General features: G+C 47.2%; 1 protein-coding gene across 1 annotated transcript in view; it reads left to right on the top strand.

The window, feature by feature from the left end:
* The window catches only part of LOC147100311 (proprotein convertase subtilisin/kexin type 7-like), a 262,793-nt gene that overhangs the window by 88,105 nt on the left and 147,699 nt on the right, over window positions 1–26,989 (top strand). Inside the window, exons 7-8 of the mRNA XM_085967871.1 lie at window positions 72–210; window positions 8,371–8,471. Coding sequence (XP_085823997.1) covers window positions 72–210; window positions 8,371–8,471 — 240 coding nt within the window. The remainder of the gene's footprint in view (window positions 1–71; window positions 211–8,370; window positions 8,472–26,989) is intronic.

Here is a 26,989-nt window from a genome sequence, read left to right as displayed (position 1 = left end):
ATATCATTAAATGGTTACCATCTCTCTTCCGTGCTAATTGATGGTCTTTACTCCTCATAATCCTTGTGCAGGCTGCGTTACAGCATGGAGTCATGGCTGGTCGCCGGGGCTTTGGGAGTATTTTTGTGGTGGCCAGTGGGAACGGAGGACAATACACGGACAACTGCAACTACGATGGTTACGCAAACTCCATCTACACCGTTACCATTGGTGAGTAACAATTCAAGGATTGGCGTAGTGGGGGATTGAATAAAAAGTTGAAGACGAAAAGCATTTGCTAAAATAGTCTTGGTGACCCTGCTCTAATGGCATTGTGGTGACCGGTCTCTGGAACATAGACACATAGGAACAGGAGGAGGCCATTTAGCTCCATGAGCCTGTTCCACTATTCAATGAGATCATGGCTGATCTGTGACCTAACTCCACGTACCCGTCTTTGCCCCATATCCCTTAATACCTTCGGTTAACAAAAATCTATCAATCTCAGATTTAAAATTAACAATTGATCTAGCATCAATTCCCGTTTGCAGAAGAGAGTTCCAAACTTCTACCACCCTTTGTGTGTAGAAGTGTTTCCTAACTTCACTCCTGAAAGGTCTGGCTCTAATTTTTAGATTATGCCCCCTAGTCCTAGACCCCCCAACCAGCAGAAATAGTTTCTATCTATTTACCTTACCTGCTCCCCTTAAGATCTTGAACTTTGATCAAATCACCCCTTAACCTTCTAAATTCCAGGGAATACAGCCCTAGTTTGTGTAAAATCTCCTCGTAATTTAAGCCCTGGAGTCCGGGTATCATTCTGGTAAACCTGCGCTGCACTCCCGGCAAACGCATCTGGCGCGTGGTTCAAGCAAAACTGGTGGCCTGGATGTTTGTGCGGCAATTCTAGACTGTACGTTGCTGGAGGTTTTGTTCCGGGGAGTGATTGTGTAAAGTTGACTGCTGACCCTTTTTGGTTTTAAAGGATGGGTTGCAAAGTAAGCTCTCATTCAAAGTCTGTAACTGCATACGCTGTCAAGAATGGCGCCTTTTGGACTCTTCCCGCCTTGTATCCTGAATAAATGTAGGCGCCGGGGATTCTGTCCGCCTTGTATCCTCAGTAAATGTGCCCTCCGGTGGAGTCTTCCCACCTCATGTCCTGAAGGAAATGAGAAGTTCTGTTGATTTTTTAAAAAAAAATGTTTTTCCTGATTTGGCAGGTAATCTAGCAGAACTCCAGGATATTGAAGCACGATAATCAGTCTGAACAGTTGCATTGTTTAATGACATTTCCATGACCCTAGCGGAATCGGAGCAGTAGTGTTCCATTGGGATGGTGAGGCACTCCCAAACTCGCGATTAAAACCTTCAATCATGTTGATAACTTGTTATTTCTCCGCCCACTTTCAAGGAGCTTATCAGCCGCGATGATAGTGTTTGGTTTATTCCACATGTTATTACTCTTGATTGGAGAGCACAAATGGTTCTTATCTTTGGTGCTTGCTTGAAGACTAAGTGAGTGGGCCAAACTCTGGCAGATGGAGTTCAATGTGGGGACGTGCGAGGTCATCCACTCTGGATCTGAGAAAGACAAGTCACAATTTTTTAAATGGCGAAGATTGGGAAACGTTGGTATTCAGAGGGACCTGGGTGTTCTTGTACCCGAATCACAAAGTTAACATGCAGGAACAGCAAGCAATTAGGAAAGTAAAGGATATGTTGGCCTTTATTACAAAAGGATTGGAGTGTAAGAGTAAAGAAGTCTTACTGTAATTATATAGGGCCTCGGTGAGACCACACCTGGAGTACCGTGTACAATTTTTGTCTCCCTACCTAAGGAAGGATATACTTGCCTTGGAGGGAGTGCAACAAACATTCACTAGACTGATTCCTGAGATGGCGGGATTGTCCTATGAGGAGAGATTGAGTAGACTAGGCCTATATTCCCTAGAGTTTGGAAGAATGAGACATGATCTCATTGAAATATGTAAAATTCTTAAGGGGCTTGACAGGGTAGATGCTGGGAGGATGTTTCCCTTGGCTGGGGAATCTAGAACTAGGGGTCATAGTCTTCGAATGAGGGATTGGCCATTTGGGATTGAGATGAGGAGAAATCTCTTCACTCGGAGGGTTGTGAATCTTTGGAATTCTCTACCCCAGAGGGCGGTGGATGCTCAGCCGTTGAGTATATTCAACACAGATTGAGAGATTTCTGGATATTAAGTGAACCAAGGGATGTGGGGATAGTGCAGGAAAGTGGAGTTGAGGTAGAAGATCAGCCATGATCTTCTTGAATGACGGAGAAGGGGCGAATGGCCCACTCCTGCTCCTATTTCTTATGTTATGTTTTTAAGTCAGAATATTTTCTTAATGTTGATCGGCTAAGAACTGTGGGCCTTTATCTCAAAGGGGGTTAGAATGCAGAAGTGAGGATGCGATACCTCGCAGCTTTCATCAGACTCCATGGAGTACCTCATTCAGTTTTGGGCACTGCACCTCAGAAAAGATATGTTTACCCTTGGAAGGGGGAACAGTGCAGATGCACTAGAATGATACCAGGGCTTGAAGGAAAACAAGTTGCATAAACTTAGTTTGTATTCCTTTGAGTTTATAAGGCTGAGGGATGATCTAATCGAGGTGTTTAAAATGATGGATTCGATAAAAGCTGTTTCCTCTGCTGGGGGGACTCCAGAACAAGAGGGCGCAGTCTTAAACTTAAAGCTCGGACATTCGGACGTGAAATCGGGAAGCGCATCTTCACACAACGCGTCGTGACAATCTGGAACTTCCACCACTAGAAGCCTATGGGTGCTTGGTCAATTGGAATTTTCAAGATTGAGATCGATGGATTTTTGTTGGGTAAGGGTGTCGGGGGTATGGAACAAAGGCGGGGAAATGAAATTGAGGAAATAACAACAGAAAACGCTGGAAGCACTCAGCAGGCCAGGCAGCAGCCGTGAAGAGAGAAACGGAGTCAACGTTTCAGGTCTGGGACCCTTCGTCAGAACTGGAAAAAGTTAGAGATGTAACAGGTTTTAAGCAGGTGCAGAGGTGGGGAAAGGTTGCGGGGGGGGGGGGGCGGGAGGAAGGAACTGAAGGAACAGTCTGTGCGAGGGTAGGAGACAGGAGAGATTAAATGTTGCAAATGGGGATGGCAAAATCATCCAACAGCCGCCTGAAAAATGGGAGCCAGAGTTCTGGTCTGCAATTGTTGAACTCAATGTCGAGTCCAGAAGGCGGCTGTTGTGTCTGTACCTGTGCCGTTCTACTTGAACACAATTAGTGCTCAGAACCCCGAGATTGCAAACATGCTGATTCTTTATTCAAAAGGAAAGTTCCGGAGAAAGTACAGAACAAAAGAGAACAAACCCAACCATTCATCTGCTGTGACAGCGCCACCGCAGGTGGGAGGAGAACACAGAATACATAACAGCTGTAAAGTGCCTAATCGAAAGATGAAATTGAGACATGGGTCAGCCATGATCTAATTGAATGGGAGCACAGGCTCAAGGGGCTGAATGGCCTTCTCCTGTTCCTACCATCCTAAGTTGAAGTTAATAAACCCGTGCTCATCCAAAACGTGGCCGCCCATGTCCTAACTCGCTCCAAGTCTCGTTTACCCATCACCCCTGTGCTCGCTGACCTACATTGAGCCCCCGGTCCGACCACGCCTAAATTTTAAAATCCTCATCCTTGTTTTCAAATTCCTTCCATGGCCTCGCCCCTCCCGATCTCTCTAACCTCCTCCAGCCTGGCAAGCCTTCGAGATCTCTGCACTCCTCCAATTCTGGCCCCTTGAGCATCCCCGATTTTAATCGCGCCACCCTTGGCGGCCGTGCTTTCAGCTGCCAAGGCCCTAAGCCCCGAAATTCCCACCCTAAACCTCTCCGCTTCACTCAGGTTTTGACCAATCTTCTGGTCACCTGTCCTGATATCTCCTTCTTCTGTGGCTTGGTGTCTGAAATGTGTTTATTGATATCGCTCTTGTTAAGCGCCTTGGGACGTTTTGCTGTGTTAATTGTGCTCGATAAATGTAAGTGGTTAAATAACCTAATACGTTTTCTTTGCCTTTCGAGACTTGTTTATTTAAATACCATTTATTTCTGTTTTATTGCCACCTGGAGTTTGTACATGGCAGTAACAAAGTTTCTCTAGCTTCACCTTTTCCTACAATCTGCTGAACCCTCCCATGACCGTTAATTTTCGCTGTTTTGGAGAATCTTCAGTTGCTAGTGACTGATGAGTTGTTGCACTGTGACTGACTGACTGTGCGTGGCAAAAGATGGTCTGTTATCCTTCACTGGTCGGTCAGTCAGGTTAGAGGGATCTTCTCCCCAGTACTTCAGCTCAGCATGGTCAGAGAAGTATAAAGATGGCACCAATATGTGCCCTTGCACACGGTGTGTCTTTCGGAGCAGTAAATGTACAATGTGTGCGCATTGTTTTACAAACCCATGGGTCTTGGACCAATCCTTACTTTTAATAATATATTCACACATTTCCCTCAATAAACACATCTTCTAACTCCAGAAACCATGAGAAGGCAGTTTAGTTGTAATTTTTTTTAATAAATAGCTTTTCAGACGATGTCCAGCTACTGGTTACTTGGTAGGCCGGGTCTAACCATTTCTCGGCCACCTTTTCCTCTCTTGTGGGCAGACTTCTTATAAGAATGAAACATGTTTTTCCGCCTAAGCCATCAGACTTACCCGGTTAGATGTGGCTGTGCCCATCTGCGACGCAGTTGTCCCAGATCACCACCCGAGCTTTAGAAAGTCACTTCCTGGTGAATCTGTAACATTCCTGTTTCACGCCAGAATGAGCTTTGCAAACGGCCAAGCTTGCTGAATCCTCTCCAATCCGCGCCAGATCCCAGTGCAGTTTTGTGCTTTTTCTTGACGCAGCTGAAACTGGGTTGGGCCTGTCCAAGCTAAAACTAAGGTCATTTAAAGCGAGCAGCCATCACAATTAGTTTGTCTATCAGAACTGGGTTCCGTCCCAAACCCTAGATGTGTACAGATAGCTTCTCAACTCCAGTTTCACACTCAGACCTTTTGCAGTCTGAGTAAAAAATGTAATTCAAAAGACAACTCGGAAAATAACTTCTATCTCCCTTGAAAATGGTGCACTGTCTAAATGACACTTGATCATTTTATAGCATGCAAATTGACAGTTTCAGTCTAATCTAGGGTGACTAAACTGAATCCGGGGATACACAGGGTGGGAGCTCAGCAAAGTAGCCAGGACGGTAAATGCAGGTTACGCAGCCTAGTGAGGCAAAATGTTTTGGTAACCTGTATTTTAACAGTTGCACAAATACACGACCAATGCAAAACAAATGTGCATCTAATTACCGCGGGTGTGACGTCACACTATTGAAGTGCATTCAGGCACCGTTTATAAATAATACAGTAACACTGTGCAGTCCATTGACCTGAAACTGTGATTATGTCTAACAGTTGGATATACTTATATTCCAATGACTACGGCTCCTGTCTATTCGGGGACGAGTTTCGTGAACCGGCGATTCTTCTGGGGATGATGTTTTCTCGGACGCAGTACCTCATCCAGGGACTGTTCCCGGGAAACGGGGACGTATGGTCACCCTTGTCTAATCCAGCTTTAAAGCTTGCTGCCTGAGCAAACAAAGTGGCGTGCAGGATCGTTTAATAGTGATCTTTACATGTATATGTACTTAGAGCCTCCCCAAATCACTCTTGTGAAAATAACAAAAATTATGGTCTCTCTTTCACCTATAGTTTTGTTTTCTCTTATTTTGAAGAACAGCTGACACTCGTTATTCCCCCAACCAATATTTTAACTCTGGGATGTCCGTCCTTTTTAAATGTACTCGTCTAACTGATGTTTGGTCTAATTCACTTTCTAGACTTTATCCATGAATATCCAAGTAAATATTTAAACATGCTGATGTATCCACTGGGAATAAACCACAGCAAAAAGAATGGTTATTTTTAACTTTTGGTATCATAAATCTACTTCAGGGCCCTTTGGCACTAGAATTTATTGAGATGTTAAAGCCCATTCGTGGCAAGGGATTGGTAACTTCACAATTGACAAATCTGCTACCAGCTGGGGTGAAGAGTAAGCAGTCTGTGTGACTGGTGAGCTGTGGTTGGAATCTGCTCCGTGACTCCTTATTCAGGCTGTTCGGTTTTAATCGAGAGAGAGAGAGAGAGGGCTTTCAACTCAATGTATTGACTTTAAGGCCGGTAGTGAGCAAAAGAAAATGTGGCTGCTGTAAATCTGGAATAAGAACAGGACGTCCTACAAATACACAGCAGATCCATCAGTGTCTGAAAGGATCAATGTTTCGAGTGGGACCATTCATCGGAACTGCAGTGGGATCCCACCCAAAATGTTAGCCTATCTTTTTTCTCTCTTTCTTAGATGCTGACTGACCTGTATATTTGCAGTGTTTTCTGCTTCTTACAAATTTCAACACTGCTGTGCAGGAGCCTAGCCCGCCTCGCGTGATCCTAGCCTGCCCTGGGAGCCTAGCCCGCCCTGCGCACCCCGTGACCCTAGCCCGCCTCGCGCGCTCCGGGAAAGCACGCTTAAATAATAGGGGCAGGATCACGATATCAGGAAATGTTTTTTCTATTTTTGGAAGTGCCACACTGGGGGAGGGGGGGAAGTCTGGGGTTTTGGAAAGGGGGACATAACCCATGCCAAGGGAAGAGAACATGTTTCCTTTATTGCCCTGTCCCTCCCCCCCCCCCCCCCCCCCCCCCCCCCCCAACCCAGTAGTGCGTTTAGGAGCACCAGTGTGTGGTAGATCATGCGTTGGTACCAAGGATACCCCTGCGCACTGGGGTACTGAGCTCCAGTATATTGTTGTGGGGAAGCAACGAGTGGAGCTGAGGTTCCTCCCCTTTTTAGAAAGAGAGGAAATACAGGAAATTTTCGATTTACCGGCACCTAAATAACTGGAAATCTCGGTTAACCGGCAAAATTCAGGAGTAGGTTTTACTACATATTGTATTTGCCTTCCTCCGTCTGTTGCTGTGCAAGGGTGCGGCTGCAGCTGTTGCTAAGCTACAGAGACGCTTGGAACTTGTGGCCATTGTTCTACGTTTGTTGCTTTATACGGAGCTGTCAGCTCTCCCTATCTTTTACGATAGCGTTCGGTTATCCGGAATTTTTGATGAACCGGCACCACGTCGGTCCTGTCCGTGCCGGATAAAAAAAAGTTTCCTGTATGGAGCTGTACCCAGGACTGCTCTCCTGACACCCTCAGCTCTGTGTCAACGCAGCATTGGTGGGGTCCTGGAATCAGCTGCCTTGTCTGCTCCCTCAGTTGAGGAAGGTTCTATGCGGTTAGGAGATGCAATTTTGGGGGGGGGTGGGGGAGGAAAAAATTCTAAAAGTCTTATCCTCATCAAAGACTTGTCGTCTTATAACAGCAACAACTTGCATTTATATAGTCCCCTTAACTAGTAAAACGTCCCAAGGCACTTCACGGGGACGTCCCCAAACAAAATTTGACAGGAGCCACATGAGATATTAAGACAGGTGACTAAAAGCTTGGTCAAAGAGGTAGGTTTTAAGGAGCGTCTTAAAGGAGGAGAGAGAGGTGGAGAGGCTCAAGGAGGGAATTCCAGAGCTGCGGGCCTCAGCAGCTGAAGGCACAGCCGCCAATGGTGGAGCGATGAAAATCGGGGATATGCAAGAGGCCAGAATTGGAGGAGTGCAGAGATCTCGGAGGGTTGTAGGGCTGGAGGAGGTTACAGAGATGAGGAGGTTACAGTCCCTTTTTAACCTGAAAGCAAATGTACTGTATCATCAAAGGTTGCATTGCCATTATAACTTGTATTTTTACATAGAACAATTATATAAAGTTGCTGAATAATGGATTCTGTCCTGGAAGCTACTATGAACCAGTATTCTAGGTACAGGAAACCCTCTTTTTACCGGCACCTAAATAACCGGAAATCTCTTAACCGGCAAAATTGAGGAGTAGGTTCACGTAAGTTTTACTTCATTATTAGTGGCCATGTAACCGGGATTCCTGGATCTGTGGCCGTGTAACCGGGGTTCCTGCACCTGTTGCCATGCAACAGGGACACCTGGATCTGTGGCCGTGTACGGGACTCTTGTACCTTAGTAAGTATACCTCTCTGTAATCCGGACTTTTTGATCAACCGGCAGCACGCCGGTCCCGTTGGTGCCAGATAAGAGTTTCCTGTATCTCTCTAGAGTAAAAGGATCTGTATTTATGGTGTATAACTCCTTCTAGAAAAGGCTAAGTGCTGGGATTTAATTCTCGAGGAAAAGCTGGTACAGTTCTCGCTGCACTGTTGAGCACTGGTTTTCTGAAGTGCTGTAGCTCTGATCTTTAATAGTGTCTCTCTTTGTTCTGTCTCTATCCAGGGGCAGTAGATGAGGAAGGGCGAATGCCATTCTACTCCGAGGAGTGCGCCTCCATGTTGGCGGTCACGTTCAGCAGTGGTGACAAGATGATGAGAAGCATCGTAAGTTTGCGCACAGATGCTGTGCTCTTCAATACCTGGCATTTCATTGAAGCTAAATTAAGGCAGGAGGGGGCAAATCATTATCAGGTTAAAACCTTACATGGGCGGGCAGTCAATCAGTACGAGTAAGATTTTATAAAATAAAAAATTGCAAGTATTTTACAGATTGGGCAATATTTTTCTGCTATTACAATATGACTATCATCATTCAAGAATACAAGCATACTAATAACAAATGGTGGATACACTTCATAGTTCAGTGATGTTAAATGTCAAGATACAAAGAGTAATTGGGAAAAGGGCACTCCTGCGGAGATTGCTCACAAAACCTAATGGACAGTAAAGACCATCTCGCCTTGTGAACCTTGCCAGGATTTTTTTTGTGTGTCTATTGCTGATGCCCTCGTCAAAACAGGCATGTTTCAAATGGGATGAACCGTGCAAGTCAAAATGACCTGAAAAAAAACCATGAGAAATGATGTGACCTGTTCAACATTGCAGTTGGCTCTGTTAAGTCTCTGTGTATTTGTGTCTTTCTGCATTCCTGCTAGTTCATTTGTTCTCTTTTTTTTAAGACTTGACAACCAACACATTTGAAGAGTAGAGTCTGAAAAGCCTCCGATCGTGCTGTAATGTTGCTTACGGGTGAATGAAGGCAGTTAAGCCCTATCCAGTTTTTGGCTTGCTCAGATTAAAGCCTAATCAGTCCCAACAGGTGCATTGTGAATACAATTTCAGATCATAACCTCGGCCCCTATTATTTTTATATTTTTTATCCACACTTTTGGTTTGTGACTTTTCCCTTTTTCCCCCTCTCTCTCCCACATGGCAGCTGTCTTTCACTCTGCCAGCGCATTTCACACTTCATCTAGAGCCATTGTCTGTTTCTTTACCTGTCCTATTACCATCTCGTCTCACCTTGAATATCTCTTAATGTCTCTTCTTTCATCCCCTCCCCCATTTCCCAGCCCCCAAACTGCCTTTTGTTTCATTTCCTGCCTTTCTCTCTCAGTTCTGTAGAAGGGTTTCAACCCGAAACGTCGACTCTGTTTCTCTCTCCACGGATGTTGCCTGGCCTGCTGAGTTTTTCCAGCATTTTCTGTTGTTATTGTGAATAGTTCTTGTATTGAGAAACCAAAGTGAAAGGCTGAGTTCCCACAGAACAGGACTCCACCTAAGTGTCTACAAAGGGTTTAGATAAAATCTTTGCAGCGACTATTTTTGAATAAATGCATGTTTGTATTTGTGATGCGTTTCTTGGTAGCAAAGTTACTTGAGCATTTGACATCTGACCAGTAGGCCTGATCCACAGTACTGATGGCATTTGTACCCCAGGTTCCTTTTATATATTTGGAACTTTGCCAGTCTGTGTAAGGGAGAGAAATACAACCGGAGGGGATTGGTCAGTCTGTTTGTCCATCTTTCACTTGAACATGCTTCCTAATATCTCGATCCCTCTCAAGTTATTGGGCTCTCAATTCTCTTCACTTTCCTGTACTTTGAAGGATTGTGTCTACATTGTAAATTTATACTTTTTTAAAAAATAAAGCTCGGTAACAAAACAATAATCACTTTTTCTCTGTCCCCTTAAAGGGGCAAATAATTGGCATTTATTCACTCATGCCTGTATAAGCACTGATTCATGCTTGTATTGACACCAACTTGAACAAGCAACGGGGAGGGCGATGGAGTCAGAAGCAAGGGCTTGGAGTTTTTTTGCCAGGAGGATGCGTGTGAAAACCGACCCCAGGTCTGCGGATAACATCTCCACGCAGTTAATGAGGAAAAGAAGGGGCCGAGGTTGGCACTTTGTTTGGGACACTGCAGAGGTGACCATGTGGTCCAGGGGGAAAACTAACTGGAGAAGCGCTGGCTCTGCTGGGACAAGTAGATGTGGAACCAGGTGGGTGGTCCCCCTGAAGTGGACCAGCGAGTGCGGTGATGTTGGAGGAGGATGGAGTGGTCAAATGCCATGGAGGTGTCTAGGAGAAAAAGGAGGGTTAATGTAGTCTGAGGATGTCAGTAGTGACTGACTAAGGTGGCCTTGGTGATGTGGGCAGAGTGGAAACCGGACAGTAAGGATTTGGGGAGAAGTGAGCACAGAGCTGATGACCCATTCGGAGAACCTTGAAGGGAAAAAGGAGATTAGATTTAGGAAAAGGAGCGGTTTATGATGTGGGCATTTATTGTAATTCAACAGCGACACTGGGAAGTGGACTAAAGGATGTTGAAGCAAAATTTGGTAAGAGGAATGAAGTGCAACATGTCATATAGTTTGAATATAAAAAGTTCAAAAGAAAATAGACTGAACTAGACATTGCTACCAGACATGGTCCTATTTATTGTTTTTTATCTAGAGATACTGAGTGAAAACCTTTTTAAGGAAACTAAAGGATGCAATGGTGTACATTCTATCTAATATTCTTGTGTTATTATTGAGTACAGTGATAGTTAGAGGTCAAGTATTGTATATGATTATTTCTAAACATTACCTAATCAGTTATTGTCCAATCTAAATATTCCACTCCCTAAATGTCAATCTGAGGAAATTCCTGATATCCTAACTGTTGAAACTATAAAAACTACTGAGTTTCAACGTGTTATGATAAATTGACCCTTAGTGTTAGGGGATTAAATACGTGGGGTTACGGGGATAGGGTGGGATATGTGTTGGTGCAGGCTCGATGGGCCGAAATAGAGTGTGTGTGTGTGTGTGTTCCCTCCAATGCGCTGGCTGTGTTTTATTTTTAAAGTCTTGTACCTTTTCCGCAGTCATCGTGTCAGGTCTCTGTCACAAGAGGAGAGCACTGTGTTCATGGCATTTCATCTCCGGATTCCTCTTTTGATCTTCATCTTCCTTGCCATCTCCCTCGGGCCACTCATTTAACTCTGTCAATGAGTCATTCCGATACGCTTCTCCTTGACCGGTGTTCATATTAAAGCAACGAGTTTCTTGGAAATTAGTCTTTTTGAATCTGTCAAACAATCGAAGAAGAAACTGGCCAGATGCTGGCAAAAAGGAAGGCACTCACCAGGACGTCCCAAAGTGCTTCACAGCTAATTAACTAACGAATTAAGTACTTGCGAAGTGCAGTCGTCGTTGTAATATAGGGAAATGCGGCAGCCAGTTTGCGCACAGCAAGGTCCCACAACCAGCACTGAAATTGAGGATCAGATGTGTGTGGATGTCGGGTGAGGAGGGTTGTGCTCAGCTGATATACCCCTGCAGCCAAATAGTCTTAACCAAACTCTTTCTGTGCTCACTCTTGAGGAACATGAGCACTTGGGAACACTTGGTGAGGTACGGTACAGGAGGGGGCCCTACAGCCATGGCACAAGCTGACACTTTGAGGAGAGATGGGGAGATGCTAATAGAAATTAATATGCAAAATAAGTAAAGTATGCAGTAAGACTAATTGGTGTAGCTGAGCAGTATTTTCTTGTTTAAAATAACACGCATGCTGATGGCCCCAGGGTGCCTCGATCATCATCCTCTCTACGCATTACAGATGTGCGACAGGTGGGTTTTGAACAACAGATTTATTTGGAGAACGGAAAACCTTGGTCTAGACCTACAGAATAGTGACTTGAGCACATTGGGATTCAAACCTTCTGTGCCATGGAGTGATGTGGCGGATTTGAGCGTCGTTCCCTTGTTTAGATTTCAACTCCGCCCATCGTGGGGGAGGTGCCAAGTGAAGAATGGGTGCCTACCCGGACAGGAGAATTAGCCAGTCACCTTGGCGATCCTTTTTTGTACCTCCCTTTAACCAACTACAGATTAACAGTTGCGAATGTTTAGGAGCTTGTCCGTAGCCTGCCAGAATTAAAGGGAGTGAATTGATTGCCTAAAACACAAACAGTCTGGATAGTGGCCAGCAAACGTGTTAATATTACATTGGACTATTGAGCTTATTTGCATTCTGAGAAGTTGACCCAGGAAATTAAATATGGCTATATAACAGTTAAAGTGTTAAAGGGGTGCTAGGGTTTAATTAAAAGAACAAAACAGGCTTTCCTCCAAATTTTACCCTTGCCCGATTCGCCCCCCTGAAGACGTTGACGGTGCCTGACTATGATTTTCGCCACTGCAATGGATTCAAGCTCCACACCAGGACTTGAGGTCGTAAACTAGACTGACACTCCAGTGTTCGGGAAAATAACCAGCTAACTTATCAAGGGAGCGGTGCCCTGTTCGGGGAGCAGCCCTTCGGAATAGACGTTAAACCGTAGCTCCTTCTGCCTTTAATTGGGGAAAGAGGAGCTTGCATTTATGTAGCAGCTTTCATGCCCTGAGGACATCGCCAAGCACTTCCCAACCAATGATTAACTTATCAAGTGCAGTCAGTGTTGTTGGGTAGGTAATTGCAGCAGCCAGTTTGTGCACAGCCAGGTCCCATAGAAACATAGAAGATAGGAGCAGGAGTAGGACATTCGGCCCCTCGAGCCTGCTCCGCCATTCAATGCGATCATGGCTGATCATCCAAATTCAGTACCCTGTCCCTGCCTCTTCTCCCCATACCCCTTGATCCCTTTAGCCTTAAGAAATATATCTAACTCCTTCTTGAATATATTTAATGAATTGGCCTCAACTGCCTTCTGTGGCAGAGAATTCCACAGGTTCACCACTCTCTGGGTGAAGAAATTCCTCCTCATCTCTGTCCTAAATGGCTCACCCCTTATCCTTAGACTGTGACCCCTGGTTCTGGACTCCCCCGCCATCGGGAACATCCTTCCTGCATCTAGTCTGTCTAGTCCTGTTAGAATTTTATAAGTTTCAATGAGATCCCCTCTCATTCTTCTAAACTCCAGCGAGTATAAGCCCAATCGACCCAATCTCTGCTCGTACGTCATTCCGTCATTCATCCCCTGAACACCAAATGAGTTAGGTGACCAGTTTTTGAGGGACAAAATGGCATTCGGAGAGCTGCCCCCCCCCCCCTTCAGATAGAATATCCCACGGCACTATGTCGGCCTGAACAGGCAGACAGGACCTCGGTTTAACATCACTTCCGAATGAAGGCATCTCTGTCAATGTAGCCCTCCCTCAGTAAGGCACTGAAGTGTCGGCCTTGATTGCGCTGATGTTCTGAAGTGGGGCTTGAACCCACACACCGTATTCTGACTTAAGAGGTGCGAATGCTACCAACCAGACTAAGCTGACACTTGGAAGTTTGGCAAGTTAAACTGAAGGAAAAGCAAATATTAAGTGCGAGATGGCTCAGACATTGCCTTATTTTAAAAGCAAAAACTTCTGCAGTCAGCTTAATGACTTGCAGCCTGTAAACTATAAAGCATTTGCATGCTCTTTCTCGCACCTCTTTTTTTCCATCTCATTCCTACAGGACTTCATAATGTCCTATAAAGTTCAAGCCAAGGCCTAATTAGGTAAAGGTTTTTTGAGCCTTCAGCTGAGTGCATTTCAAAGATTTACTTAACAGGGGTTTTATGCTGCTGTCTGTTCACCATCACATGAAAGTCCATCTCGTAGAATTGTAAATTGCACTGAACCGGCACTCAATTGGGACTTTAATTAACTGGGGGTTAAATGAGATGGAAAACTAGATCGCAAACTCATTTTAAACACACTTGAAAAGGGCAGTGTCTGGATTGTGCAGGATATTTTTCATTTAACACTGTATAAATGAGAGTTTTAATTGGCGTGTCGCCCTAAGCTGTCAAACCATTTTTTTTTTTAATTTACAGTTTACTAGCTGTGATTTGCATTGGAGCCTGCCTTTTTGAATGTTGAAAACTTTGTTTCACAACCAGTATGAGACAATTTTTTGGCAACTGCTGTTTCCACTCACTAACCGGTCACTTGGAGCCTCACGGTAGACAATGAAATTTCTACCGAGACCAATCAGGCCATTTTATTTCGTCTTTCAAAACTGAAGTAGAGTTGCCTTATGCCTGGGGTCCCCCCCCCCCCCCCCCCCCCCCGCCAAACCTAGTGAGGTAGCCACACACACCAACATATTCCAGGTTTCACCTCGTTCTGTACTAAGTTGGCTGGTCTCCCTGTGGGCAGTAGTTAGGGTGGGACAGTTATTCGCAATACTAGGTGTTAGCCGTGGCTCAGTGGGTAGCACACTCGCCTCTTTGTCAGAAGGTTGTGGGTTCAAGTCCCACTCCAGAGACTTGAGCACAAAAATCTAGACTGACACTCCCAGTGCAGTGCTGAGGGAGCGCTGCACTGTCGGAGGAGCCATCTTTCAGATGAGATGTGATGCGCCATCAATTACTCAAAAGACTGAGGTTAAGCGAGTAACAACCAGGCTTTTATTAACTAAAGAATGAAGGTCTATTCTCGAGTGGTCGACCCGTCCAGAATACTAAGGGACTGGGAGGTAGTCACTTATATACCTGGAATAGTGGGAGGAGTCAGCCGAGGCATGTCCAGACCTGTACCTAGTGGAATACACATACACATACAGACAGGTATAACAGTGGTTTACCACATTCACCCCTTGTTTAAAAATGAGTCCGGCGGGGTGAAGTGTATTTAAAAGTTCGTGTATTGGAGTCTCTCCGGAGGTCTTGTCTGCCGCTGTGATCGACGTGGCGACGGCAGGGGTGGTGGAGCTTCCGGCGTCGCGTCCCGTGTAGGCTGGGGCACTGGAGTGTAGTCCTCGTGGGTGACGGTCCAAGGCGAGCCGGCTGCTGGGGTTGGATATCGGGTCGTGGGGGGTGGCAATGGGTAGTGGGTTACAGCGGTCCCCGAGGGTGTCGTCGGGGGGGGTGGTAGTGGGTTACAGCGGTCCCCGAGGGTGCGAGGTCTCGTATGGAGACTGTGTCCTCCCGCCCGTCCGGGTACGCAATGTAAGCGTACTGGGGGTTGGCATGGAGGAGGTCGACCCTCTCGACCAGGGGGTCCGTTTTATTGGTCCTCGCGTGTCTTCTCAGTAGTACCGGCCCTGGGGACGTCAGCCATGGCGGTAACGCTGTCCCCGATGTGGACTTCCTTGGGAAGACAAACATTTTCTCGTGAGGGGTGGCATTGGTGGCAGTGCAGAGCAGTGACCGAATCGAGTGGAGCGCATCGGGGAGCACCTCCTGCCAGCGGGAGGTCGGAAGGCCCCTAGACTTTAAGGCTAGTAGGGCGGCCTTCCAAACTGTTGCATTCTCTCTTTCCACCTGTCCGTTCCCCCGGGGGTTGTAACTGGTGGTCCTGCTTGTGGCTATACCCCTAGCGAGCAGGCACTGGCGGAGTTCGTCGCTCATAAACGATGAGCCCCGGTCGCTATGGATATAGCTGGGGAAACCGAACAGGGTGAAGAGGCTGTTCAGACATTTAATGACCGTGGCACTGGTCATGTCTGGGCAGGGGATAGCAAACGGGAGTACTCGTCAATGATGTTGAGGAAGTACACATTGCGGTCGGAGGAGGGGAGAGGCCCTTTAAAATCGACACTCAGGTGTTCGAAAGGGCAAGTGGCTTTTATCAGGTGGGCTCTGTCTGGTCTATAAAAGTGCGGTTTGCACTCAGCGCAGACTTGGCAGTTCTTGGTCATGGTCCTGACCTCAATGGAGTAAGGCAGGTTGCGGGCCTTGATGAAGTGGAAGAACCTGGTGACCCCCGGGTGGCAGAGGTCATTGTGGAGGGCCCTCAGCCTATCGATCTGCGCGCTGGCGCAGGTGCCACGCGATAGGGCATCTGGGGGTTCATTGAGCTTCCCAGGCCGGTACAAGATCTCGTAATTGTAGGTGGAAAGTTCGATTCTCCACCTCAAGATCTTGTCATTTTTGATTTTGCCCCTCTGCTTGTTGTTGAACATAAAAGCAACTGAACGCTGGTCAGTGAGCAGGGTAAATCGTTTTCCGGCCAGGTAGTGCCTCCAATGACGCACAGCCTCCACAATAGCCTGGGCCTTCTTCTCGACCGCGGAGTGTCTGGTCTCCGGGCCCTGGAGGGTTCGTGAGAAGAATGCCACAGGTCTCCCCGCCTGATTTAAGGGTGGCGGCCAGAGCGAAGTCGGACGCATCGCTTTCCACCTGGAAGGGGATGGATTCGTCCACTGCGTGCATGGTGGCTTTGGCAATGTCCTCCTTGATACGGTGGAAGGCCGAGCGGGCCTCTGCCATCAGGGGAAAAGAGGTGGATTTGATCAGCGGACGGGCTTTGTCTGCATAGTAGGGGACCCACTGGGCGTAGTAGGAAAAAAACCCTAGGCACCTCTTCAGAGCTTTTAGGCAGTGGGAGTTCCATAAGGGGACGCATTCGGTCCGGGTTCACAGAATCACAGAATCCCCACAGTGCAGATAGAGGCCATTTCGGCCCATCGAGCCTGCACCGACACATATCCCACCCTATCCCCATAACCCCATGTATTTAATCCCCCTAACACACTAAGGGTCAATTTATCACAGCCAATCAACCTAACCCGCACATCTTTGGACTGTGGGAGGAAACCGGAGCACCCGGAGGAAACCCACGCAAACACGGGGAGAATGTGCAAACTCCACACAGACAGTCACCCGAGGCCGGATTCGAACCCGGGTCCCTGGCGCTGTGAGGCAACAGTGCTAACCACTATGCCACCGTGCTGATGACCCCGTGTTCCACAACACAGCCAAGGATGGCGAGGCGGTCTGTGCGGAATATGCACTTCTCCTTGTTATATGTCAGGTTCAGGAGTTGGGCGGTGCGGAGGAATTTCTCGAGGTTTGCGTCATGGTCCTGCAAGTCATGGCCGCAGATGGTCACATTGTCTAGGTAAGGGAAAGTGGCCTGCAGCGCGTTTTGATCGACCATCCGGTCCATCTCCCTTTGGAAGACGGAGACCCCGTTGGTAACGCCAAAGGGAACCCTAAGGAAGTGATAGAGGCGGCCGTTTGCCTCAAAAGCAGTATATACTGGCGGTCTTCGGGGCGGATGGGGAGCTGGTGGTACGCTGATTTCAGGTCAATGGTCGCAAAGACGCGGTACTGCGCGATCTGGTTGACCATGTCAGCTATGCGGGGGAGTGGGTAGGCGTCCAGCAGGGTGTAGCGGTTTATTGTTTGGCTGTAGTCGATGACCAGGCGTTGTTTCTCGCCGGTCTTAACGACCACAACCTGGGCTCGCCAGGGGCTGGAGCTGCCCTCAATAATCCCCTCCTTCAGGAGCCGCTCCACTTCGGTTTTGATGAAAACCCTGTCCCCGGCACTATCGCCTGCTCTTCGTGGCGATGGGCTTACAGTCGGGGGTGAGGTTAGCAAACAGTGGGGGGGGTGGGACTCTGAGTGTGGAGAGGTTGCATCTGGTGCGCGGCGGGCAATTTGGAGGCTGCTGGCTGCGGACTGAGAGTGGGGGGAGGGGGCCACCGTACGCCATCGTAACGCTTTTGAGGTGGCACTGGAAATCCAACCCCAGTAGAACGGCAGCACAAAGTTGGGGCAGGACCAGGAGTTTAAAATTATTGAACACAGTCCCGTCTACTACTAGTGTCACCACGCAGTAGCCGCCAATGTCCGCTGACTGGGACTCGGCGGCCATTGAAATCCGCTGGTGCGCAGGCAGGACTGGGAGAGAGCAACGCCGCACCGTGTCAGGGTGGATGAAGCTCTCTGTGCTCCCGGAGTCAAAAAGGCAGTTTATTGCATGGCCGTTTACCTTAACATCCATTTTGGACCGAGCTAGTTGGTGCGGTCTCGTTTGGTCCAGCGTAACAGAGGCCAGCGTAGGGGTCGGTGTGTCGCTGCGGGTACCGGGGGGGGGGGGGGGTTGGCGGCCTGCTGCGTCCCGGCTGGTGTTCAAGATGGCGGCGTCCATGATTCCCATGTGGCTGGAGTCGTCCAAGATGGCTGCTGCTGCGGTGGTTCGCACATGGCTGGGGAGGCCCAAGATGACGGCCCACACGCGGTGCTGTTGGGGGCCCAAGATGGCGGCTCGCACGGCCCACACACGGCGCTGCTGGCGTTTGGGGTGGCTTTGGCCTTGCAGACGCTAGCGTAGTGTCCCTTTTTCCCGCAGCCCGAGCAGGTCGCATTCTTCGCCGGGCAGCGCGCTCTGGGGTGTTTGGCCTGGCCACAGAAGTAGCATTTCTGGCCTTGGGATACTGCAGTCTGGCTTTGGGACACTGCTGCGGTGGTTGGGCCGTTGGGCTGTGGCACGGTGCTATGGGGCTGTCCTACCGTGTCCCAGGTTGTCGTTCCCCGCGGCGTCCACGGTGCAGAGGAGTAGGCATCCATGCCCCGGTAGGCTGCGTCCAGCGTTAGTGCGATTTCGGAGGCTTTGTCGAGGGTGAGGTCACTCTGCTCCAGCTGTCGGGTGTAGTTGGACCTGTGGCCCGCTACGAAGGCATCCCGGATCAGTTCCTCCGTGTACTTAGTGGGCGTTACCCCCTTACACCCACAGGCCCGGCCAAGCACGGACAGTGCTTGGAGGTATTCCTCAGTCGATTCCCCAGGTTGTTGCTTGCGACTCCCCAGGAGGTGCCTGGCGTAAACTTCGTTCACAGGGCGCGTGTACTGGGTCTTGAGGAGCTGGAGGGCGGCTGTGTACGAGGTCGCGTCCCGGATGACCGAGTACACTCGGTGGTTCACCTTGGAGATCAGGACAGACAGTTTGTTCGCATCCGTTACGACCGCAGTGGAGGCAGTCAGGAATGCCTCGAAGCACATGAGCCAGTGAGCAATCTTGGTGGAAGCGTCCGCTTCCCGACTGTCCAGGTCCAGGCATGCTGGTGTGAGGATCTTCTCCATTATAAAAAATTTAGTTAATAAAATTGAGGCGCCATCAATTACTCAAAAGACTGAGGTTAAGCGAGTAACAACCAGGCTTTTATTAACTAAAGAATGAAGGTCTATTCTCGAGTGGTCGACCCGTCCAGAATACTAAGGGACTGGGAGGTAGTCACTTATATACCTGGAATAGTGGGAGGAGTCAGCCGAGGCATGTCCAGACCTGTACCTAGTGGAATACATATACACATACAGACAGGTATAACAGTGGTTTACCACAAGATGTTAAACCGAGGCCCCGTCTGCGCGCTCAGGTGGGCGTAAAAGATGCCATGGCAATATTTCGAAGAAGAGCAGGGGAGTTATCCCCAGTGTCCTGGCCAATATTTATCCCTCAATCAACATCACTAAAAACAGATGATCTGGTCATTGTCACATTGCTGTTTGTGGGAGCTTGCTGTGTGCAAATTGGCTGCCGTGTTTCCTACATTACAACAGTGACTACACTTCGAAAAGTACTTCATTGGCTGTAAAGCGCTTCGGGACATCCGGTGGTCATGAAAGGCGCTATAGAAGTGGAACTCTTTCTAGTTTTGAGTAGGAAAGGGGGAAATCCATGAGGGTTCCCATTCCAGATTGCTATTCAGTGACCTGTGCGCGAAAATAGGTGGGTGAGAACAGGATAACGGTCTATATGATGTCACCCACAGTCACCACCGTGTCTAGGCTTGCACATGAAGAATAGACACTTGTGTAAGGTACCAAATGGCTGCTGGCGCCCATGGAACCATACGCGGGTAAGGAGTCAGCGACTTCGGGTGGGGGGGAAGAAAATTGGAGAAGGCGGGGAAGCCGAGGCTCAAAGTGCCAGTACTTAGTGCAGCATCCTGAACTGGCTGCTATCTGTTCGCATGCTTTCCATAAATCAGTGCCACCTTCCAGCATGTCTACAGCTCTACAACAGCAAGATGTGACCCGCTTTAAGATTTCGAGCAGACTTTATAAGCCAGAGCAATACAGAACTGGTCTGCTTCCTATCGGCCGACTTTAAGTCACCACACCAAGAAAATGAAGTTCATTGACTTTTAAGCTGCTCGAGCCAAACTTCAATAAACCTGCAGCTTCTGTTTATAGCCTCACTCTCTCGCAGTGTGCAATACGCTTTCTAAACCTGAACTTAACCACACAAGACTGTTTGTTTTGCTTCTCAGGACTAATGTCACTCCACCAGTGATCGTCTAGGCCATCACCAACTTGGCACCTTAAATTGTATAAAAAAAAGTATTTTTCAATGCCATAAACCATGATGTGGATCTTGACTCTTGTTATTTTCAGTAATTTAATGTTATACCTTGGGATGATTTGTAGAGAAAATGTCTACCAGCACCCCAAAAGCGCTTAGCCCATCAAGTGGTGAACCCCCTCTCCCTTTTTCTCTCTAGGAGTGTGTGTGTTTGCGTTTGAGGGAGGGACAAAGTAGAAAGATAAAATGCTGCTGTCAAAACAAAGGGAGGGTGAATCTTATTTCTTTAAACCCTGTTCCAGCCATCCGCAATGGCATGCGTACAGTTTCAGCATCACCATTTGTGGTCCGATTGCATTCCTCGGTTCCCATTGACATTAATCAAGTTTGGATCGTTAAGTAATCATGAACAAAACAAAATGGGGGTTTCACGTGAGCAACAGTTTAACTGCAGATCGCTGGTAGGGACCGAATGGCAGGGTATTGAATGCATTTATAGCTTTTACTGCAATGCTTAAAGCTATGATTTTATCCCTCTGTCTCTCCCCGTTAAACCCCTCCCTCCCCCCCGCCACACACACACACATTCACTGTTCTGTGGCTTATACCGTCTGAGATAGTTTGAGAAACCCAACTATCGGTCTGCACTGATGGAAAAGGATTCACTCCACAATAGCTGAGTCAATTTTGTGATTTGTTATGTTGAATTTTGGGGGGCAAAAGTTTGACCCCCGTTTGGAAGCTGCTGTTAATGATGGAGTTGGAATTTTTTTTTTTCACATGGGAGTTTGCCAGTGTGTTTTCATTCCTGAATATGTGCTGATGCCAACCTCTGCACTAAACCTCGAGTGGAACAGCATATGTTTTTAAAAAACCTTTTTTATTAAAATAATAGCTGTGGTCATTGCACGGTCTATTAACCCACCAAAACTTAAACTGAAAGAACTTGATTTTATATGACACTTTGCCACATCCTCACAAAAATCCCAAAGCACTTCATAGCCAATTAATTATATATTTTGTTATGTAGGCAGACACAGCAGACAATTTGCAAACACTAAAGCCCCACAACATCAAAGGAGACTAGTTAATATGCCTTTCTGATGTTGGTTGAGGGACAGATGCTGGTCAGGACCAATGTTCCCTCCAATTTTTTGAGGGGGTGAGGTCCCTTCAAAGCACGTGCGAAATTTCACTTTTGGAAAAACCAGGCTGCGCGGGATCGGCAGATGGCTGCGCGGCTCAGCGGGAGGAACGTTGGGCAGGACACCCTGCTCTTCAAACACTGTCTACCTAAATAGGCAGGCGAGGTCTTGGTTTTACTATGGAGTTACAATGGTAGCACTGCCTTGGTACTGAACTGACGAGTTAGCCTAGACTTTGCGCTCCAAGTCCTGGAGTGGGGTTTGAACCCACAACCTCCTGCCTCTGAAGTGACTGCTTTCAACTGAACCATAGCTGACACTGCAGCAAATCATTTCAGAAACCTTCCAAAGTAACTGATGCTCGCGTGCCAAGTTCCTACAGGCTAAGAAAGTCCTAGTTTGAGCCCCCTGTCTGAACTTTGTTGGCCTCAACTCGCTTGACTTCCTATATTACAACAGTGACTACACTTCAAAAGTACTTCATTGGCTGTAAAGCGCATTGGGGGCGTCATGAGGTCCTGAAAGGTGCTTTTTAAATGCAAGTCTTTTTCTTTTGGGTGGTTGGGGGGGGGGGGGCCATCTCGGCTCTGTTTTGATTCTTCCATGATGAGACAGTTGAGGTTAGGAACTCCTCGTGTGGTGAATGATGTGCCCCACGACTCGACATTCTTTGGAGTTTGAATGCGGTATGCCACCATCTTGCCCACACAGCCTAAATCAAAGACTAAATTGTACTTTTTTAAGTGACCTTTCCTACCATTGCTCCATTGTCTCCACAACTGGGTTCACGATCTTCTAGGAAAGCCTGGCTTTTTCTTCGAAGCCGTGACTCGTTATCACTGCACGAGGGAGTAAGAATTCTATCAATGAAAACGCTGCACGGTTAAATTTTTCCATCTTTTTTGAGCAATGCTTTGGGGCCCCATACTGAAAGTTAAGGGGGAAAAAATTGAATGTGGTATTTGAGATGTAAATAGGTCTCCACGGTTAGGTTTACTCAAGTCCAATTTTACTGTGTTTTGGCGAGACAGCTTTATGTAATGTCAATGGCGACCTTCAGTTTATATTTATATAAACGTAGCTATTAAAAAAGATCTGAAACGCCCCTCCAAGTACTTAATTTTTTTTTATCTTGCCAAACCCTTCAACTCCTAACTGAAGAGCAATTGAGTTAGATCTGCTCTCGAGGATTCTTCTCAACGGTGGAACTAGAGAAGATGCAGAACTTGGCAGCTTCTAACTTCAAATAAAATTGGGATTGCAGCATACTTTTTTTTTTATAAACAACTTATTATGCTTTTTCCCCCGTCACTAATGAGAAGTTTTTTTTTTAAAGTTCCTTACATTTCCAGGAGCTGAGCAATCCATTTAATGACTGTTTTTGTGAAGACAAGCTTGTCGTCTCAAAAGTTTTTTTTTCCCCACTGTAGACTTCAACCAGTGTTTTGTGAGAAGTGGACCATTTCCATGAATTATTGTTATTTAAGTGGAGCTATAAACACAATTTGCATGGAGAAGCATCAAGTGTATGAAACATAGAAACATAGGAGCAGGAGTAGGCCTTTTGAGCCTGCTCCGCCATTCAATATGATCATGGCTGATCCTCTATTTCAATACCATATTCCCGCTCTCTCCCCAAATCCCTTGACTCCTTTTGCATCTAGAAATCTATCTATCTATCTCCTTTAAATATATTCAGTGACTTGGCCTCCACAGCCTTCTATGGAAGGATAAGGCAGGATCTGGCCAAAATGGACTGGGATCAGCTACTTGTAGGAAAATCCGCATCGGAGCAATGGGAGGCTTTCAGAAGGGAGATTGAGATCATACAATGGCAACATGTTCCCGTAAAGGTCAAGAGTGGTTCCAAAAACCACAGGGAACCGTGGATGTCAGGGGATATACGAGAATGGATTAGGAAAAAAAGGAGGGCTTTTGGTAGATACAAAAGGCTAAAGACGGAGGAAGCCCTAGAGGAGTACAAAAAGTGCAGGGGGATACTTAAAAAAGAAATTAGGAGATCAAGGAGGGGCCATGAAATAACACTGGCGAGCAAAATAAAGGAAAATCCGAAGATGTTTTATAAGTATATTAAGGGTAAGAGGATAACTAGGGAAAAAATAGGGCCCATTAGGGACAAAAGTGGCAATCTGTGTGTGGAGCCGGAAGATGTAGGAGGGGTTCTGAATGAATTTTTTGCATCTGTTTTCACTATGGAGAAGGACGATGTAGACATAGAAATAGGGCGGGGGGACTGTGATATGCTCGAACATATTAACATCGAGAGGGAGGAGGTATTGGCGGTTTTAGCTGGCCTAAAAATGGATAAATCCCCAGGCCCGGATGAAATGTATCCCAGGCTGCTGTGTGAGGCAAAGGAGGAGATTGCGGGGGCTCTAACACATATATTCAGGACCTCTCTGGCCACAGGGGATGTGCCAGAGGACTGGAGAACCGCTAATGTAGTACCATTATTCAAGAAGGGTAGTAGGGAAAAACCGGGGAACTACAGGCCAGTGAGCCTAACATCAGTGGTAGGAAAATTATTGGAAAAAGTCCTGAGGGACAAAATTTGTCTCCACTTGGAGAGGCAAGGATTAATCAGGGATAGTCAACATGGCTTTGTCAAGGGAAGATCATGTCTGACTAATTTGATTGAATTTTTTGAGGGGGTGACTAGGTGTGTGGATGAGGGTAACGCAGTGGATGTGGTATACATGGATTTCAGTAAGGCCTTCGATAAAGTCCCGCACAGGAGACTGGTCAAGAAGGTAAGAGCCCATGGAATCCAGGGTGCCTTGGCACATTGGATACAAAACTGGCTTAGTGGCAGAAGGCAGAGGGTGATGGTCGAAGGTTGTTTTTGTGACTGGAAGCCTGTGGCCAGTGGGGTACCACAGGGATCGGTGCTGGGTCCCTTGCTGTTTGTGGTCTACATTAATGACTTGGATATGAATGTAAAGGGTATGATCAGTAAGTTCGCGGATGATACAAAAATTGGTAGGGTGGTAAATAGCGAGGAGGGTAGCCTCAGTCTGCAGGACGATATAGATGGGTTGGTCAGATGGGCGGAACAGTGGCAAATGGAATTTAACCCGGAAAAGTGCGAGGTGATGCACTTTGGGGGGACTAACAAGGCAAGGGAATACACAATGAATGGAAAGACCCTAGGCAAGACGGAGGGTCAGAGGGATCTGGGTGTGCAAGTACACAGATCCCTGAAGGCGGCGGAACAGGTGGATAAGGTGGTAAAAAAGGCATATGGGATACTTGCCTTCATTAGCCGAGGCATTGAATATAAGAGCAAGGAGGTTATGATGGAGCTGTATAAAACACTGGTTAGGCCACAGCTGGAATACTGTGTGCAGTTCTGGTCGCCACACTACAGGAAGGATGTGATCGCGTTAGAGAGGGTGCAGAGGAGGTTCACCAGGATGTTACCAGGGCTGGAGCGCTTCAGCTATGAAGAGAGACTGGGCAGATTGGGTTTGTTTTCCTTGGAGCAGAGGAGGCTGAGGGGGGACATGATTGAGGTGTACAAAATTATGAGGGGCATAGATAGGATGGATGCTGAGGAGCTTTTTCCCTTAGTAGAGGGGTCAATAACTAGGGGGCATAGATTCAAGGTAAAGGGCAGGAGGTTTAGAGGGGATTTGAGAAAGAACTTTTTCACCCAGAGGGTGATTGGAGTCTGGAACTCACTGCCTGAAAGGGTTGTGGAGGCAGAAACCCTCACAACATTTAAGAAGCATTTGGATGAGCACTTGAAATGCCATAGCATACAAGGCTACGGGCCAAATGCTGGAATATGGGATTAGATTAGACAGGGCTTGATGGCCGGCGCGGACACGATGGGCCGAAGGGCCTCTATCCGTGCTGTATTACTCTATGACTCTAAGTCCACAGGTTCACCACCCTCTGAATGAAGAAATTTCTCCTCATCTCAGTCCTAAATGTCCTACCCCGTATCCTGAGACTGTGACCACTCGTTCTAGACCCCCCAGCCAGGGGAAACATCCTCCCTGCATCCAGTCTGTCTAGCCCTGTCAGAATTTTATATGTTTCAATGAGATACCCCTCTCATTCTTCTAAGCTCTAGTGAATACAGGCCTAGTCGACCCAATCTCTCCTCATACGACCGTCCTGCCATCCCAGGAATCAGTCTGGTGAACCTTTGTTGCACTCCCTCTATGGCAAGTATATCCTTTCTTTGGTAAGGAGACCAAACGTGCACACACTACTCCAGGTGTGGTCTCGCCAAGGCCCTGTACAACTGCAGTAAGACATCCTTGCTCCTGTACTCAAAATCCTCTTGCAATGATTTAAGCTATGCTGGCAACATGGTACAGGAAACTTTGTGATATCCGGCACCGACGGGACCGAGCTGTTGCCGATCTATCAAAACTGCCGGACAAACCAGCGCTAATTCTGAAGGATAGAGAGGTTTTCATCTCCGTATCTGACAACAAACACTGTTGCTTAGCAACAGCTTCTAAACAGTCGGCCCGTACCTTGGAAGCGTCTCTGTAGCTTAGCAACAGCTTCAGAGAGACTTTCCAGAGCCTGACTGTTGGGGGGGAAAAAAAGCCACGAGAGGGAAAAAAAACCTAACAAAACGGCTCCTGATTTCTGCCGGTGGATCGAGGTTTCCGGACATACAACCTCCGGATAAACCAAAGTTTCCTGTAGCACACTACATTCAAGCTCCAACACGTACCAAGGGAAGGAGGACAATTCTTCTCAGAGATGGGCTTGGCTGAGTGATGTATGTGTACATTTCAGTACCTCAAACTTTATTGGGCTTTCACCTGACTCTTTTTCCCCAATTGTTTTTTTTTCTCCTTAGTTTATGAGTTGTGCTGGGGTCAGGTCCCTGGGTGCCAGGAGCCCTTGGTACCTAACTAGTTCGCCATTCCTTATATGCTGGCATCATTGGTGAGCAGGATTTTATTCATACCCGCTCTTTGTGCCCTTACAGATTACGTGACAGCAGGGGCCACTGCCTAGCAATCAGAACCCTTTGTGAATTTATTTTCTCTCTCCTCGCTGTCCCAGGACTGAGAAGCTGCTTCCAATTGTAGTGCCTCGACCCTTGCTCTGAGTGAGAGCAGCTGACTGCACGGATTAGGGATTAACGCAGAGACCTTCCTGGTCTCCACTTACCCACCGAGCCACCAGGAGAGTCTAACCTGACTATAAATGACTCCCTCTCTTCAGACTTGGGGTTTCTTTCACAAACCGATGAGTCAAAATATCAGTCAGTTTTCTATCTGACTTCAATGATGGTTTGAAGTACTTTTCAGCAAGTGAATTTAAACTATTCAAAGTAAACGTTCCCAACTGTTCATCATTACGGAGCTTTTAAAGTTTCCATTGTTACTAGAATTGGAATTGGCGGGATAAAATCACCTACTAATAATTGCAATCGCGCCGCCTTTCTTCTCTGTACTCGTATCATCATGTTA

Source organism: Somniosus microcephalus, chromosome 26, assembly GCF_052327205.1.
Source record: "Somniosus microcephalus isolate GS21.2 chromosome 26, FLI_Smic_1.0, whole genome shotgun sequence".
Taxonomy (NCBI): domain Eukaryota; kingdom Metazoa; phylum Chordata; class Chondrichthyes; order Squaliformes; family Somniosidae; genus Somniosus; species Somniosus microcephalus.
This window is presented reverse-complemented; position numbering and strand designations above follow the sequence as displayed.